The 17,220-nt window shown below is 32.4% G+C and overlaps 2 protein-coding genes and 1 pseudogene across 4 annotated transcripts; 1 reads left to right on the top strand and 2 right to left on the bottom strand.

Moving 5' to 3' along the window:
• Positions 1-2,059: 2,059 nt before the first annotated feature.
• Positions 2,060-4,171, bottom strand: LOC107633724 (uncharacterized; annotated as a pseudogene). The gene is made up of 4 exons (XR_015907149.1): positions 3,742-4,171; positions 3,292-3,371; positions 3,123-3,181; positions 2,060-2,777 (listed from the first exon to the last, which is right to left on the bottom strand). The product of XR_015907149.1 is annotated as an uncharacterized LOC107633724 (transcript).
• Positions 4,172-7,953: 3,782 nt separating this feature from the next.
• On the top strand, positions 7,954-11,540 carry LOC107631180 (Peroxidase superfamily protein). The gene is made up of 3 exons (XM_016334536.3): positions 7,954-8,387; positions 8,468-8,668; positions 10,729-11,540. The coding sequence occupies exons 1-3, from the start codon at positions 8,103-8,105 to the stop codon at positions 11,305-11,307; spliced, it is 1,065 nt and encodes a 354-aa protein (XP_016190022.1). The 5' UTR covers positions 7,954-8,102; the 3' UTR covers positions 11,308-11,540.
• LOC107631179 (negative regulator of systemic acquired resistance SNI1) lies at positions 8,522-16,313 on the bottom strand. 2 transcript variants are annotated; one of them, XM_021119511.2, is made up of 16 exons: positions 15,964-16,313; positions 15,706-15,772; positions 15,518-15,611; positions 15,343-15,426; positions 15,142-15,231; positions 14,529-14,600; positions 14,132-14,201; positions 14,002-14,051; positions 13,595-13,807; positions 13,448-13,518; positions 13,272-13,341; positions 12,997-13,062; positions 12,705-12,857; positions 12,195-12,304; positions 11,591-11,707; positions 8,522-8,645 (listed from the first exon to the last, which is right to left on the bottom strand). In XM_021119511.2, the coding sequence occupies exons 1-15, from the start codon at positions 16,085-16,087 to the stop codon at positions 11,635-11,637; spliced, it is 1,407 nt and encodes a 468-aa protein (XP_020975170.1). In that variant the 5' UTR covers positions 16,088-16,313; the 3' UTR covers positions 8,522-8,645; positions 11,591-11,634. The 2 variants fall into 2 exon arrangements, with proteins under 2 accessions (XP_020975170.1, XP_088366185.1); XM_088510059.1 differs by lacking the exon at positions 8,522-8,645 and having other exon boundaries at positions 11,521-11,707; positions 15,964-16,120; positions 16,234-16,304.
• Positions 16,314-17,220: the final 907 nt, after the last annotated feature.

Genomic DNA, 17,220 nt, shown 5'->3' with positions numbered 1-17,220 from the left:
TTCCAATGAGTAGATACTTCCAATGCTCCGATGAAAAGAAAACATCATCAAAACTTGTTGGTCAGACTTAATCTACATTTTCTAATATGCAAACGAGTTGGCAACCGTAACTGGCATTCTGTAAGTCAATTTCGTGATTTCCTTCTTTCCGACCAGACTGGTATTCATTAGGATCACATTCTTCAGCTCTTCAAACACGTCTGCAGAGGAATCATTATTCATAGTGGATCATCACAAACAAATGTAACACCTCTAGATGTGAGAAAAATTTCTCCATTCGAATATACAACAACGTACACATTTTCGGTGGTCGTGGACACTACAAAATACCCACTACAGAATTTTACAAAGAAGAGAAAGACAGAAAAAAGAGAGAGTCGTTGGAATAGAAATTTTCTGTCACACAACAAAAATTTCCATCCATGCTTGCAAACTGCCTGCCCCACCCCTTTATATAGCGAATTCCGGGCTCCATTTCGTGTGGAGTACATCTGATGTGTGGTTCCATTTCGCGTCTGGCCCAATAGACTTTCCCATGGTGTGCCAATTCGCGTGTACCACCCCGGAGTTGCACCAATTCGTGGACGCTGTACCTGAGGTGCCATTTCGTGCCTGCTGTTCCTGTATTGGAACCCTGGCCCATTTCGTGGGCGGCTCCCCTGAATTGGCATGCAAACCCATTTCGTAGGTGACGTGCATGAATTGGGACTGCGTAGTCTTGGAATTATTTTCATGCATGCGTAATTAGGGAATTAAAGTTTTTTCCTTATTTATTTTAATAAAAAAGCCACAAAATACACAATTGTGGTGGAGGATTTTTACATGTCATATCCATGACAAATGGCCTTCTGTTTAAACATTAAGCTTCCATCTTCCAAATGAGCATTTAGTTGTGTTTAAGTGAGATTGCTTCACTTCTTTCACCTGATTTTTCATACCTTTAAATTTTACACAATCATCAACTTGCAACATCAAGCAAGGAAGTTGGAATATGACTAGTAAATTTGCTTTTGAGGCTTTTGATCGCACTCTTAAGAGATCTTATGAGGTTCTGTAACAACAATTCAACATATAAACTTTTTGGTGGAAAAACAATTGTCGTTGGAGGTGCCCTTCGTCAAATATTACCGGTATTCCAAAAAGCTTCTAGAGAAGATGTACTTTGCAACAATTAACTCATCAAAGTTATGATCTTACCATAAAGTGCTTACCTTGACCAATCATGAGATTGCATGAGTTCTTTAAATTTGGGAATCACAGTTTCCTCTGGATATTATTGTTGACACATAACCGAAATTATTGGATAATATGAGTGACTTCAATTATTTGGAAGATAAAGTATTGTTAGCACCAACTCTTGAAGATGATGAGATGCTCAATAAAATATATATATATATTCTTTCGCAAATTCCTTCAGAGGAGAAAGAGTATTTAAGTTCGGACCCATTTTATGTGACAGATCAAGATGTTGGCATTGAAGCTAAGTGGATAACTATTGAATTCTTAAATGAAATGAAATGTTCTTGAACTCCAAATCATAAATAAGTTTTGAAAAACGGAGTTCTAATCATGCTACAAGATTAGTTGTTAGTGAATTGAGACATAATATCATAAGTGCTATTGTTATTACAAGACAGCATATTGGTGAGAAAGTTTTCATTCCTCGAATGAATTTAATCTCATCTGATCCAGTTTCAGAGAAGACAATTTCCTATTGAACTTTGTTTTGCCATGATCATTTATAAAAGTCAAGGGCAACCACTCTCTCATGCCGGTTTGTTTTTGTCAAAGTATGTTTTCACTTATGGACAACTCTATGTTGCTATATCAAGAGTAAAATCCAAAGCTAGCCTTGAGATATTAATTTTAGACAAGAACAAAAATGCATGAGATAGTACTAAAAGTGTCATGTATCAAGAGGTTTTTGAGAAGATTTGGAATAACGTGATATGATAATGCAGTGATTTCCATGAAGATCATACTCTGAATGTAATGCAAAGCTTAGCTTTATTTTTCCCTTGCTATTCATATTGTATTTTCTTAAATGTTATTTGTAGAATTAACAATCAAGAAAATAGATCAATGTTCATAAATAGTATTGATATTTTTCTAGTTTCACACATCCTTCATTGTACTTTATTGGTAACTGGGTAAGTAATGTTTCAGCAAGCAAGAAAGAAACAAGACTACATTTGGGGATATATATATAATTGAAAGTTAACTTCTAGTCCCTTCCTTGCACCAGAAGGAAACACATAAAAGTATTTGAATGCAAGATTTTAACAAATAAAAAATGAAGAAATATCTCCTCTAACCTTGCCATGAGTAATTTCCATTTTGTGTCTCCCTTCACCATAGGCTGCAGACAGACATCTCGATAAACAGGTTCATTTGCAACTTCAATGTCCTTGCTCCAATCAACCCTTCTTCTTTGCTTGTTGCAGCAATTTAGTATTTGTCCAATTAAAAGTGGTCACAGAATCGGCATGTTCAACGCTTGCAAGACATCCTTAAACTCAAAATCATGTGTTTCTTTGTTGAACCTCTCAACCAGTTTGCACCTCGCATCATTCAAATAGAAAGACTGAACAGTTTCTATTAGCCATTCCACCTCAGAGTCAATCAGCTTGCTGGTAAACACAACATCCCCACGGATAAGCACCAAGTCCTTCGTCTCAGCAAATTCTTTGTAAAAGGTCACAGTAAAGTAGGGGCTGCTTGTGTTCCCCTGGCCTTGTAATCTTCAAGACCCGTAAAAAGAATGTGTGGCATCTGCACTGCAAGAAAAGAATGAATATGCATCTCAAGATCAAATTGGAAGAAGAGAAACAAATAGAGACAACAAAACAAATAAATCGTTTGCATCAACATAGCTGAACTGCATGGTATATTCAAGTTTCCATTAGTTATCTGAATAGATTGGGCTTATAGAACTTCTACTAATAACCTAGATTTTTAGGATGTACATAAGGGTCCAAGGTCAGTGTTTATCCTATGTATCAAAAGTCAAAACTGTTCAGACTCTCTTTTAAAAATCATCAAAGATTTGTAACACAGTTTTGATTCACAAGTATAAATTAAATTTAGACTAAATGATAACCGAGATAAAATTTTTATCAAACCTTGAACAAACATTGTTGTATAACCACTTCCTCTCCAAACAGGAATGACAAAATATCGGCTGCCAAGGATAAACAAAGCTGAGGTGAGAACATGAATTTTGGAATGGTACAAATATCGTGATACCTATCTTAATAACAACCAAAATAATTAAAAAAGAAAAAATAATACCATTCTGAAGCTCTATGCTCCAGTAGGTTATAAAGTTTTGCTTTCATGGATGCTCCAATATGACCTCTTCCCAAGTGATACTAAAATAAAACAAGCCAAATCATATTATCATAAATAAATAAACAAAACTCTTCAAAGGAGACATAATAGCTTTATGATGAATTGCATTCCATGATTCCATCAAAGCTAAGAAAAGCTAACTCAAGCTATTCAATATATCACATTAGGCACAAGCAAAAGCATTTTTTTTTTACCAAGTTCCACAAATTCCAGGGAAAATAATAAGATAAAAAAACAAATATAGTAAAAGCAAACAGCAAAGACAAAGAAGAGGATTTTGAGTTTAATCTGATCCTTCTCTTAATGCATATAAGTCCATAAAGGAAGGAATAAAGAACTATTTGATACATGGTAATTGAGTAATAAGTAGCCCGAAAATGAAAGACTTGCATCATCCCAAATAGAAGCAATATCATCAGGATAGCGGTCCTTCAATCTTTCAACATCTACAATGGAATCCAAGGGCTTTGGCTGCAAAGGAGTGAACCCACTGGCGAACTTTGACGTCCTGCAAAACCCAACCGAACCCCATTTCCGGATATCTCCCGGAATCTCCGGCTACTGTGATTTCTGGGTAGTTGCTGCAAAGAAAGTGCGTTTAAGCAGAAACGGGATTCTGGCCTTGGACAAAGAAGCTATGGTCCTTGAGATTGTTGAAGATACCCTTTGCATGGTAGAATTCAGAAATGAGAAAAAGGAACAAATTTGACAATTGAATGAATCAGTGGCAGTGTTTTGTTTTCAGGGGTTAAGCTTGAAAATTTTAGTAGAAGCGATGGTTATGACTTATGAACTTAACTTGGTAAGAGGCCGATAGGCGTAGGCGATAGCTTATGATGAGTTCATTAAATTTGTTGAACAAATTTATAAAACAAAACGTTTCAAGCCTTATTTTGGGCCTATATCCAAGTTAGCCCAAAGTTTTCCCCAAATGGGCTTGCGCATAACATACATGTTGACCAAAGATCAATTGTTCACTACACCAAAAAAAAAAAATCAGTTATTGACAACGAAAACATCACCAATAATATTAAATTAGAGTAAAGTATTTTTTTTTTCTTTAAAGTTTAATAGTAATTTTAAAAATATCTTTAAATTTTATTTTATTTTAATTTTGTCTCAAAAATTTTTTATTTGTATCAAATATACCCTCCGACAGCTAAATTTTCAAAAAATTTAAGACAAATCCAACAATAATGTATGATAATTATGTTTGATTTGCTTGTATTGAAGGTTATTCTTATATAATTGTTGTTGAATTGGTTCTAAATTTTTTGAAAAATTAGCCATCAAAGGCATATTTGATGCAAATCGAAAATTTTTAGGACAAATTAAAACAAAATAAAATGTAAAGGTATTTTTTAAACTTTTACTAAACTTTAAAGACAAAAAATATATTTTACCTATTAAATTATTAGTAGTTCTCTAACAATAAAATTAGTTTATTTAAAAAAAAAAAAGAGTTCGGAAAGAACCATAAGAAAAGAATTTGAGTGTAATTTTGTTTTATTTTATTTTTTGCTTGTTTAGGTATAGTCTCTTGTTTATTTCATGGAGCATCCCAACCTTTGGTTGTTAAAGAGAAAAGCGACATAAAAAGAGTGAGAAGATAAACAAGATGGATATCGTTGTGTGGAATAGAAATGCTTGTCCTTTTATGGATGAGAAAAGAATTTCTTCTAGTTCTACTATGAATAATTCCTACGTAAAAAAAAATAGAAAATAACAAGCTAAAATGTTTAATTCAGCATTGCCTTTTCACATAACATGATACCACTTTGCATTTTCAACTTTCAAAAGTATCATATGAAAATGGAAGAAGTTTGAACTGAATTTAATTAAAGCTGCTAAGCATGCAAAAGATATATACTTGATTTAATAATGAGGCTCAAATATTTCTAGTGACAATAATATAATTTTTTTTTTTTGTGAGACAATATAATCTTATTTAACAAAACAACAAAAAAGCATCTCTTAATAACAAGCTGACCCCAAAAAATAAAAGGGGTGGAGCCCAAGTGAAAAGTTGTGTCACTTTCACTTTGGTCCCTGAATGAATGACCATAACTCATAAGTCATAATAACTCTTGTCATGAAAAAAGTAGCACCACCCACCATACAAGAGGAATGATATTGCTAAGATGGTCCACAGTCCACTAGCTTTTAGTATGGTTACAACAAGGGCTTTCAACACTTAAGACGAACCTCAGAAAGGAATAAAAAAAACAAACTCAGCAGTTTGGTCATCTTATTTACATACATGCACTGGATTAATTATTCTATGAGCACTTACATTAATTTAGAGTTCCGTTACATGCACTTTTTTTTTCCTTGTCAGAAGTCAAATGGTATTTTTTTTTTTTGGTGATAATATTACAAGTGTGAGGACATAAAATTAATCTCGTTCACTTTAAAAAAAAAATAAAAAAATATGAGGAATTTATAGTTTATAAAATGGAAAATTCATTAATTTGATACTTTAAAGTTTTGAATTGAATATGGGTGTCTTAAACCTTTTATAGTGATCTAACAAATAATTTCAGAACTGGTAGTTCATTGGTCTGGTGATTAAGGAGAATTCAAACTGGTTCAACAAGAAACCCATTATGTATTTTTTCATTTGGTTTTAAGTCTTTTGGATATCGAAAACTCTCCCATGATGGCCTAACACTTTAACTATTTATTGAGATACGCTAGTAAATTAGTTGAATTCTATTATGTTATATCATATTAGAGAGAATGAATATTATCAATTACTTCTATTTTGATAATATTACTATTTTTTTTAATAAATTCATACAAATATACGATATAAAAAAATAATATATAATTATATACGAAGTGGTATTATCAAACATAGAAATTGTAATATCATTCCCCAACATTAAAAATAAGTGAATTTACTCAGAATATATATAAAAAAGAATTGTGAATTCGAAAACCATTTTTTCATCTAGTGGTAGGAGGAGTGGGGTGTTTAGGCTTTAAGTGCACATGCCATGCATTTATTAATTCATGCAAAGGTAGTGCTCAATGCTCAGTGGTTGTTTGTGAACTTGTGGTTCTGCTGACTCTCTCTGTTATCCTTTTCCTTTGACCATGTTTTTGTACATTAAAAATTTTATTCTCACATATTTGTTTAACTCTATTACATTTTTTACAGTGCAAAATAGTTGTGCAAAAACCAATATCCTTTATCCTTTGTAAATGTTAATAGTCATCCCTTACTAGTTTGCTTTATGTCCTTGCTGAGTCCTTGAAATCCAATCCACTTATGAAATTGGATAAAGTATCCAGAGGAACTCAACTATTGGAAAGAACTAAATAAATAAGTGATAAATTACAAAAAGAAATTGACATTAGTACATCCTAATCCAAAGATTTAAGGTATTAAATTTATAAATTTCTTATATTATATACTATTTATTTAATGAATTTTTAACAAATATACCAAAGACTTTTTGCTTAATGTTTTACACTTCAATAAAAGAGTTTTTTGAACACTAATCATTCTATTTCATATTAATATTTTATTTTGCTACTCTCACTTTTTGGTGACTCTCAACTATAATACTTAAACTATTGAGTAAGTTTTATCCATAAAAGTTTTAAATATTAACAAATCTATTCGAAAATAAATAAAATTTGCTTTGTATTAAAAAAAATAATCTACATGCATAAAAATATTTAAATATGTTAATTTCATTCATAAATAGATTTATTATCACTCTAAACTTTTATAAATAAAAATAATAATTACTCATATTTCGTGAATACAAAACTAATTTTGTTTATTTATAAATAAAAAATTGTAGTTTACTCCAAACTATTCTTAATATATGTCTCATATCTATTCATTGGCCAGTCCCATTTAATCTATAGCCAACATTTTTAACGATCTAGAGCTGCTGCAATTCCATATATTCATACACGTGAATGAATCTCTTCATCACCATCACGAGTTTCTTCCTTAACATTTTATCAAAATTTGAAGCCACATATATTTTAATAATGATAGTTCAACTTTACTGTTTTCAAATAATCATTGATAATTGATAAACCAAGAATGCTAGGGGACCAGCAATTTTGATGTTTTGTAACTATCAATTGACCATCAATAGTGTTTTTAATAGTGTGAGATTACATCTAATGGTGGGAAATCACTCACTTTTGTTTTGATGGTTAAGTGCTGGCCAGAAAATACAAAAGTTGTGGCCCCCTAGACTTTTCCTTGATAAACTAGATTTTTTGTCTCCATTGTATCAACTGTCACTGAGATTATATATTCTAGGGAATCCAAATTAAATCAAAATACCATTTAAGAAAGAAAAAAAACAGAGACACCTATCAAGATGCCATGAAATGTAGACCCTACATTATATAAATAATTTCCATTTGACCAAACATATAAATGATAAATCCATTATGGATTATAAACAAAATAGAAGAAACGTCAGAAAAGCTGTTATCAGGTGGCAAACCTTCAAAGTCTCAACATGTTCTTCAAGGAGATGTCTTTTGGATTTTTCTGAATTCTTTTTTTTTTTTTTTTTGGGGCTTTGTAACCACCAACTACTAACTCAGCTTCTTGTTTCCCTTCTCTCTCAGATTCACGAGACTTGATTCCCTTAAAACCCCTTAAATCTGTACCATACAAACAAAACATTTCAACATCATTATCATTATTCCAACCACAATAACACCCTTTTATTTTCCTTTGTCCTAAACTGCTTCATTATTCCAACAAAGTCATGCCTGTCCCTAAATATTCTACTGCTTGTTCCTTCTTCTCATCTCAATTCACTTGTTTGTTTGTTTTCTTCATCATTGTAGCTGGAACTACTACACCATGCTTAGCCAAAATTATTACCAACAACACCACCCGCCGCCATCGTCAGGTCTCAGTTGATTACTATGCAAGAACTTGTCCCAATGTAGAACAGCTTGTAGGGTCAGTCACCAACCAACAATTCAAAGAATCACCTGTTTCTGGACCTGCCACCATTAACCTCTTCTTCCATGATTGTTTTGTAGAAGTAAATGCTTTAGCTTTGCTTGCTTGCATGCATGTAATAATTGCATGCTTTATTGAAATGACTTAAACCCGTGAATGCAGGGGTGTGATGGATCTATTCTAATAGCATCAAAGCAAGGAAGCAAAGAATTGGCAGAGAAAGATGCAGAGGTTAATAGAGAATTGAGAGTGGAAGGTTTTGAGACCGTGATGAAGGCTAAGGAAGCAGTGGAGAGAAAATGTCCTGGTGTAGTTTCATGTGCAGACATTCTTGCAATTGCTGCAAGAGATTATGTGCACTTGGTAAGTAATCATTTCTGAGTTTCAGTTAATAAAAATACTTGATTACTACATTCTTTTTTCTTCTTCTATAATCTTCCTTTGTTTTTCTTCAAGTGTGGCCACCTTGCAAACTATTCTCTTTCATAAGGTCAAGAAAATTTTGCATAGAAATGGCATGAAGAATAGGCTTATTTGATATTAGAGAAATCAATATAGTGGTTATATAATGGATGATGAAATTTTCTTCTCTTTTCTCTAAGTGCTTCTTAGTTTCTTTCATAGTAGATTTACATCCAAACCGTTTATGAAGAAAAGTGTTTTAAAGAAAAACTTCTTGTTCCCCCTAATTGAATAACAGAAAATTTGGGAAATACTAATAATGAAAAGGGTTAAAAATTAAATTATAGACCTAAAATTTTAAGCATTGTGGTCTTACAGAACTTAGTAAACAAAAACAAAAAGGAGTCCTAGAATATATTGCAGCTTTTGTGTTTGCCATTTTTTATGACAATAGATGTATATTTGAAAAAGTTGCATTGCTTTGGAACAGCTTTTTATTTTATTTTACCAGACAAACTAAAAGAAAAAGCCCATTTTTTCCTTCCTAAATAAAGACAAAAAATGTAGCAGTTATGTTGAATAAAATTCTCTTTCGATTAGCTAATTTATCCGCTGGAAAAGACACAAAATGGGTTAGGTATTTTGGTACTGACTGGCCTAGATTTGGGATATTCAAAGTAACTTAGAATGAGTTTGGTTTGTATTTTTGTTTTTAAATGTTTTCAATTTTTAAGGTTTTATAAGGAAAATAATAAAATAAAAAATGAAAATAGAAAAATAAAAATCTCTGAAAATGAAAATACAAATTAAAGGCACTCTTAGTATTTATATCTAGGAAACAGACAAATTGATCTTAATAATAAACAAACGGTAACGGTTAATACATAAGAATCTAATGTCTTTTTTCGATATTGTTAACTGTAGTTTTATAGTGACATGAGCAGGGTGACCACTTTCATATACAAAGATTTAGCAGCATGAGTCAACTTTAAGTTTGTTTCATAAAAATGTTAAAGTGTAGTTAAAAAATTAACTACTAAATTGATTATTATATATTTATATTTTATACAAATAACCAATATTTTTTTATAAACATAACATTATTGTTTTTATGATATCCATAAATTTTGTACTTCCCGAATTCCAGTCAAATTTTATATATACACACACTAAGCAAAGCTTCTTAAACCTTGAGTCTAAATTATTATAACTTACTATTGTCCTTGTCTATGAGATGTCAGATTTATACACGTTGGAGCCTTGTGCTTAAAAGTACTGAATAATTTAATTTCAATTTATGTTTAGTCAAAGATTAATTCATCACAAATCTAAACTCTATTTAAAGATTTATCGTTTGACCAATGAGTTACTACATGCATAAAACAAAATTCGAACCTCTGATACTCGTAAACTAATGAACTAATCACTAAACCAACTAGTCAGTTCAATCAAATTTCTAATTAGATTTAATGAAACGATATGGTAGCCTATCCATTTCAATGGAATAAAGCTCAGCCTTTCTAGTTAAGAATACAAAATAATTCCTTTTCTAAATCAACTAAACGTACATATTAGTCTTAATAAAAATTACAACTACTGTAACAGCTTGAGTTTAAGAAAGCCAACTGGTAATATTCAATAATGCACTATCATCGAAAGGTATGAATCGCAAAAATTACAATGAAAAATGTTATATACTTTTCCTTTAACACGAACTCAACACACATCTATGACTATGAGACTCCAAATAGTGATACACTATATCTAATAATAGAAAAATCTATGAAAAGAATCAATACAGATAATACATCTTGGTCTCAGAAATCATATTTGTACCACTTTTTGATACACTATATGTACCCCTTCGTTCTATGGTACAAAAAACAATTTTTTTTTTTTTATCTTTTTTCACTTTTAATACAAAAAGTAAAAAGTATACACATGAAGTGTATACAAAAATAATGCATATAATATTTTTCCATCACAATTAATGACTATTTATTGTGTAACTGGTGGCACAGGCAGGGGGACCATACTACCAAGTGAAGAAGGGAAGATGGGATGGGAGGATATCAATGGCATCAAGGGTGGAACCCAACATCCCTCATGCAAACTACACCGTTGATCAGCTCATCAAGCTCTTCAACTCAAAAGGCTTAACCATACAAGACATGGTTGCTCTCTCTGGTGCCCACTCAATAGGTTTTGCACACTGCAAGCACTTTGTGAAAAGGCTATACAATTACAAGGGCAACGGTCAACCAGACCCAAACGTTGACCCCAAACTCCTCAATGCACTGAGAATGTATTGCCCTAACTATGGTGGAAACTTGGACATTGTTGCCCCATTTGATGCAACTACACCATTTGTATTTGACCAAGCATATTATGGTAACTTGCAGAAGAAGATGGGGTTGTTAGCTTCCGACCAGGCTTTGGTTTTGGACCCAAGAACCAAGCCTTTGGTTCAGGAGTTTGCAAATGATAAGAACAAGTTTTTTCAAGCTTTTGCAGCTGCCATGGATAGACTGAGTTTGGTGGGAGTGAAGAGAGGGAAAAAGCATGGAGAGAAGAGAAGAGACTGCAGCATGCATGCATGAAGATTGGGAGATGGGACTGACACAATTCTTGCATTCATAACTGGACAAGTGACTTCAATGTATCTTTTATTAAGTTCATGTTTAAGTAATTCATTGTTTGTGTGCAGTTATGTATGCAATAGTTGGGATGACATTATTATTTGTAACTTCGTGTCTTGGTGGATTCAACTTAATTACTTTGGAGAATTGATTAATTCCAATCAGATTAAAGTAAAGACAAAAGAAAAATTAAATAAAAGGAAACCTGCAATTACTGTAAGGTAACAAAAGGAGTTGATCTTACATTGTAGGACAGAATATTTGATAAAGTCGACAGTTATTTCCATCCTATGATTTCATGGAGATAATAGTTGCCGCAGTAAATAGTGCTTCTTTCCCAATCGAGAAAATCTCCATAGATCTAAACCATGATAGATAAAATCAGAAAATTGTCAAGATACTAAAATTATGGATCTTGGGTTACTAAATAAATAATGGATTTTTATAGGATATTTAATCAAATTTTGAAATATATCAATACTTCAACATGGAAGGATACTCAAATTGACATGGTTTCACATACCATTAGCACTCGCAATCATTTTTTATACATTAAATAAATGGGTTTAGCTAACTTGTGCCCCAAGGGCACATGATAAGCTTACCATTGGTGGAAAATTTTAAATGTTTTCATTTAATGAATGCAAAACAAATGCATTGGAAACTTAAATTTTTTATATTTTCAATAAAAAACTTTCTTAAGTTGTAAACTTAACATGTTCCCTTGGCAAATGTTAGCTAAACCCTAAATAAATAAGAGTTTTGTTACGTAGTCATCTCCCAGATAATGCAACTATAAGCAAGCAAGAATAGTGTAAGATTAAAGTCCTGAGAAATTGTGCCCTTACTCATTTGTACTTCTCAAACTTTCAAAAGCAGAGATAAACATCTGACACAAGTCTGCAAGAGCACTGACTCCTCCTTCTGCATTTCCTTCTGACAGTATTGATAATTGCGCCTGAAAGCAAATAAAACCCTTTTTTATTGAAAAAAAGAAAGAACTAATTTAGAAGCTCCTCATACAGTTATTTGGGATAGTTGAGAACATACTTCTACTTCCAGAGGGCATAAAAGACAATGCTTCATATTAGAAAAATGGATAAAATCGCTAGCTAGTCCTTAGTCCCATGAGGTTTAAAGATACCAAATTAGTCATCATCCAACACCCATGATTAAGAAGTTATGTATATGCAGAACAGGTTGGTTTGCCTTTCATTGTTGTGTTCTTTCTCTTCAGTTCACCTTTAGGAGGGTTTAACTCCTAAAGCTTTGTACTTTTATCTCAAAAGATTTATTAAAAGTTTTGTCATTCAAAAAAATATATATGGTGCTTCGACTCATTGAATAAAGACCGGTACCTGAAAACCAAAAGCCAAAAGGAACTGCATTACATCTGGACCAATTTTTTTAGTAATGCTTTTAGTGCCAGTTTTATTTGAGAAGCATTTCAAAGCCACTTCAAATGTGGCATCCTCAGAAGAGCCATTTGACTTTCGAGTGCGAGCAGAAGGCTGCAATTATGCATAAAACAAACAAAATTAAATAGAGATTATGAAACCTGTAGCTTACTATCCGTTGAGGCTCCATTTCAAAAGTAACAATACATAATGTTAAGCAAGTACATTTTCAAACAATCTAGCTGCTGATTACCTTAGTCATGTATTTCCACAGGTACTGCACAACTATTTCCAGTTTCCATTTTGGTTCACTGAAGGTCTGCAATCACGCTCAGTAAAAACAGAACTATTAGCCATAACATAACTGTCATGTCATCAATACTATGTGAATATTATATAGTGAGATTTATTTTGCTTCTTGATTAGTATAACTAGAAGAAAATGTTTCAAAAGGAAAGGGACAATCCTGTACAGACAGTTATTTGCAAAAAGGGTGAGAGGAGCAGAGAGACAATATTCACGCTCAACCTTAAGAAATACGGGGACGGTATCTATGCTGTAAGCTAGTTGATCTAAAAGTATGTCCATCAAAGGTTTTCTGCACCAAAATAGGATGTCAGACATATTTTAGCCAGGAGCACTGAGTAAAAATGAAAAATCAATTGAAAGGAACCTAGAGAAACATAATTAGTTGAAACAACTACCTCAGACCATCTGCTCTTGTTGTGTGGCCTTCAAGATCTGCTTTCTTCCTTGATATATCAAGGTCCATAATCTAAAATAATCCAGAATATTAATAAAAAAAATAAGCTGTTTGAACTTCAAAATACATAATCTTTTCAGAAACTTACCATAACAAAAAACTTATCCATAGAGACACAGGTGTTCTTCACTACTTCATGTAAAGCAAAAGATAATGCAGTATGAAAGTGTTTGGATAACTGAGATTCAGTACTCTTTTGAATCTCTAGATGGTTACTGAGTTCATTTTGAAGTTGAGATAGTTGACAAAAAACTATTAAGCAGTCCTGCATCATGCTTTTGTAGTTTATTTTCCTAGATCCCTGCAAAAGCAACTATGATCAAGAAACAAATCTCTAAAGGAAATGGATCAAGAGAAAATAAGATCTCAACAACAGGACATATGGAATGAAGACTACTGGTATTCATTTACTTAGCATGTTGATCAATATGGTTATTTTTTATTGTTTAGTAGATAAAGTCCTCCAGTGCTTTTGGTGTAATAATAAACAAATACCAGTAAAATATTGAGCATAGACTCCCTCTGCATGTTCCAGTTCATGGTTGCTGCAAGAAAACATTACATAGAATATAAAAAGTAGGCTAAAGTACGGCTGCAACAAAGATGAGTGCAACTTCATACACACCGTTACGTGGTAGAAAATCGCCTTCAAGAACAACGACAAGATATTGAAAGAGTAACATGTTCTGCAATGCCTGCAAGGTGATTACACCGAGAAATAACACTAGTAACTTTTATTTCCTGTTGAAAAATTGCACTTAGTTTGTAACATTATGAATTAAAAGCTTAACATATAGAACGCAAATATCGTTTATCTTTATGAAAAATTATACTTAATTTGTAACATTATGAATTAAAGCTTAAAATATATACACAAACAGTAGGGAAGAGTTGTGTAAATGGAAAATATAGCTAAAAAGTTGACTACATGGAATAGCACCAGCTGGAATTTTATCACATACCCAACGTTAAACAAGTATTCACATATTCTAGAACAGAACATACAATGTTGGTGAACTAACCTTCATGTTTGATGCTTGAAATTCAGTCTCAGATGAAAGTTCGGCAAGCTCTTCAATCAGATGATGAAAGCTCTAAGGTTGGTAAAGAAAAATGAAGAGCGAAATGAGCTCAAGAATTCGATATCAAATTGCAATTTAGTGGAAAGACACCATGGAAAACTCAGAGAAGCTGAAATTTTAAAAATCTAAGTTGAAAACAAACAGAAATAAGTTCGTTTAGTTGCAATGATTTTATATCTACAACAAAATTATCTCTGCCTGCTACGAAATATTGTGCAACACAACAGATTAATATGACTTATTCACATTAAAGGAGCAGAATGAGATAGCTAGCATGCATTTCTATGAAACACGTCAACGGACTTATGCAATAAAATGTATCACTGGTTATTTCATCATCTGCAATTTCGTACATGCATATCCAAAAGTAGCTTCTCATAAATTTGGATAAAAAGAATCAGGTAGGCAATACAAACATCTCAAAAGAAGTTACGGGAAAATATGTTGATAATTTTTTTCATGGAAAGGTTAGGATAAAAATAAAATACATCAACACAGTTAAAACTGTTACACGTAGTGAAAACAACAACTAGTGAAAAAGAAACCAACTCACAGAGGGTTCAAGAGGTTGATCAGGCTGTTTTTTACTTTCTTCACCAACAGAATTGGCATTATCCTGGAACACAAGAAGGGGAGACCATGCCTACCAAGAAGTATTTTGCATTTGTAAGTTCAATTAGCATCCTATATTTGGAATTAAATTTACCTAGAATGAAAGAAAACAATAGATGAGATGACTCATAGCCATTTGTACCTCTTCAGCAACAACCAATTTTGATGGAGAATTAGCAGATGATTTCGAATTATCATTGCCGGTTGAATACACACGAGGGAAGTGCTAAACCCACAAAGAATTTACAAAATTGAAAGTATCAGTTATATTGGGGACTACAAATATAAAGCAGGAATATCATGTGACAGTCAAATACCTTTTCTAAATCAAGCAGCAGCTTATAACTCGCCATTATCACCTCTAAAGACTTCCCAGTCCTCAGCATACGGAAGATTGCCCTAAAGATTTTTCTTCACAAAACAAAACAAAAAAACAAAATATAAAACTCAACACACAAGTAGACACACTACAACAAAATACACCTTACACTTTCAACCAACTTACCCAGTGGGAAGCTTTCGGTGTTTTTGAATAATTGAAGAAGCACGCACGGCATCCAGAAAAGCAATCCCTGCATGTATTATGAACCCTAAGAATGAACAGACACAGAAACTTTTCTATGACCGAAACCCAGTTTAAACACATGGATTTTCTAAGTGAGCGCGAACTCAATGAAGGATCAAGTGAACATGGAAAGAAGAATCAAACAGAAAAATTATTCGGGAAAAAAGAAAGTTTGACTGTGATGGTTACGAATCTTACGATCATCGAAGGCATCGTGAGCTTCGGAGGCATCAAGCATGGCCAACATGCTATCTTCCATTCCTATCCCTCCCCCACCGACTCTGTTCAATCTTCCACTGCTCATGTTGCTAGGGTTCTCCATTTTCTTTTCCTCTCTGGCCAAAAAACAACAAAACTATCGAATTTTTCTGTGTCAATTTCAAATTTCAATAGCATTAAATAAAATTTAGAAATCAAGGGTTTATGTATCTTCCCGCCAAAATTGGCAAACTAAACAAAAAACTTCACCTCACTAGAATTGTAGAAACTTATATATCATTAGACCGACAGATATTGGGAGATAGAAACAAAGACAAGATACAAAATATAAATTAAATACGCTTTTTTATTATTTAGTATAATATTATTATAAGAATTTAATTTTAATATATGGTGAGTATAAAAATAATTTTATATAATATTATACCAATAAAAATAATTACTTTTTATATTGATTATGTGATCTAATTAAACTGATGTGATTGTATAATTATATAAAACACTATATATTGTCAGTGACCTGCAACCTCTTAGGTGAGTATGAGGAGAATATGCCATTTGAGTTATAACTCGTTGGCGCCTGAGGTGTGGTTGAATTCCAATTAATGTTTTCGTTAATAGTTTTTTATTATCTAGGTGAATAATATTGTAAACCTTACTTGTGAAAATTATTGTTCATTGTTGATTGTTTGAATTGAATGTAATGTAGTTGTTCTGATGAAAATTGCTGTCCATTTTATATCAGATTTTTTGGGATAAATCAAACATATTTGGGTGTAATAAAGGAGATTTTAGGTGTATTCACAGGTTCTGATTTTTCAATTGAACGAGAGTGACTTGTATTATTGTTTTTACTCGAATCAAGTTATGAGGTGTGGTTTGAATCTAGACAATGTAGTTTGTTCATAGTTTAAGATTTTACAGTTGAATTGTTTTAGTTTCTGTTTGATGCTTATTGAATAATTGTTGTTGCATTCTATAGTTTATCCTAACTTTTAATATGGTGTATTGTGCACTTTTTTGGGTGTATTTTGCAATTTCTGTGAGATGTTGATGAGGAGTTTGTTCCAAAGGTTGGGATGACTTTTAAGATGCTTGAAGATGCTACAAAATTCTACAAAGATTATTCGAAAGCTATAGATTTTTCTACAAGAGTTCGGAGCACAAATAAGAAGGGTAATGAAATTAAGAACCAATTGATTACATGTAGCAGAGAGGGAAAATGAAAATCGAAAA

This window comes from Arachis ipaensis, chromosome B3 (assembly GCF_059453495.1).
Source record: "Arachis ipaensis isolate K30076 ecotype BB chromosome B3, ASM5945349v1, whole genome shotgun sequence".
NCBI lineage: Eukaryota > Viridiplantae > Streptophyta > Magnoliopsida > Fabales > Fabaceae > Arachis > Arachis ipaensis.
This window is presented reverse-complemented; position numbering and strand designations above follow the sequence as displayed.

Coding starts and splice junctions, on each gene's coding strand:
- LOC107631180 (XM_016334536.3), top strand. CDS start 8,103: ATGCCTGTCCCTAAATATTCTACTGCTTGTTCCTTCTTCTCATCTCAA. Junction 8,388..8,467: donor TCCATGATTGTTTTGTAGAA/GTAAATGCTTTA, acceptor CCGTGAATGCAG/GGGTGTGATGGATCTATTCT. Junction 8,669..10,728: donor CAAGAGATTATGTGCACTTG/GTAAGTAATCAT, acceptor CTGGTGGCACAG/GCAGGGGGACCATACTACCA.
- LOC107631179 (XM_021119511.2), bottom strand. CDS start 16,087: ATGGAGAACCCTAGCAACATGAGCAGTGGAAGATTGAACAGAGTCGGT. Junction 15,427..15,517: donor TGCTGCTTGATTTAGAAAAG/GTATTTGACTGT, acceptor TTGTGGGTTTAG/CACTTCCCTCGTGTGTATTC. Junction 13,063..13,271: donor CCGTCCCCGTATTTCTTAAG/GTTGAGCGTGAA, acceptor GCGTGATTGCAG/ACCTTCAGTGAACCAAAATG.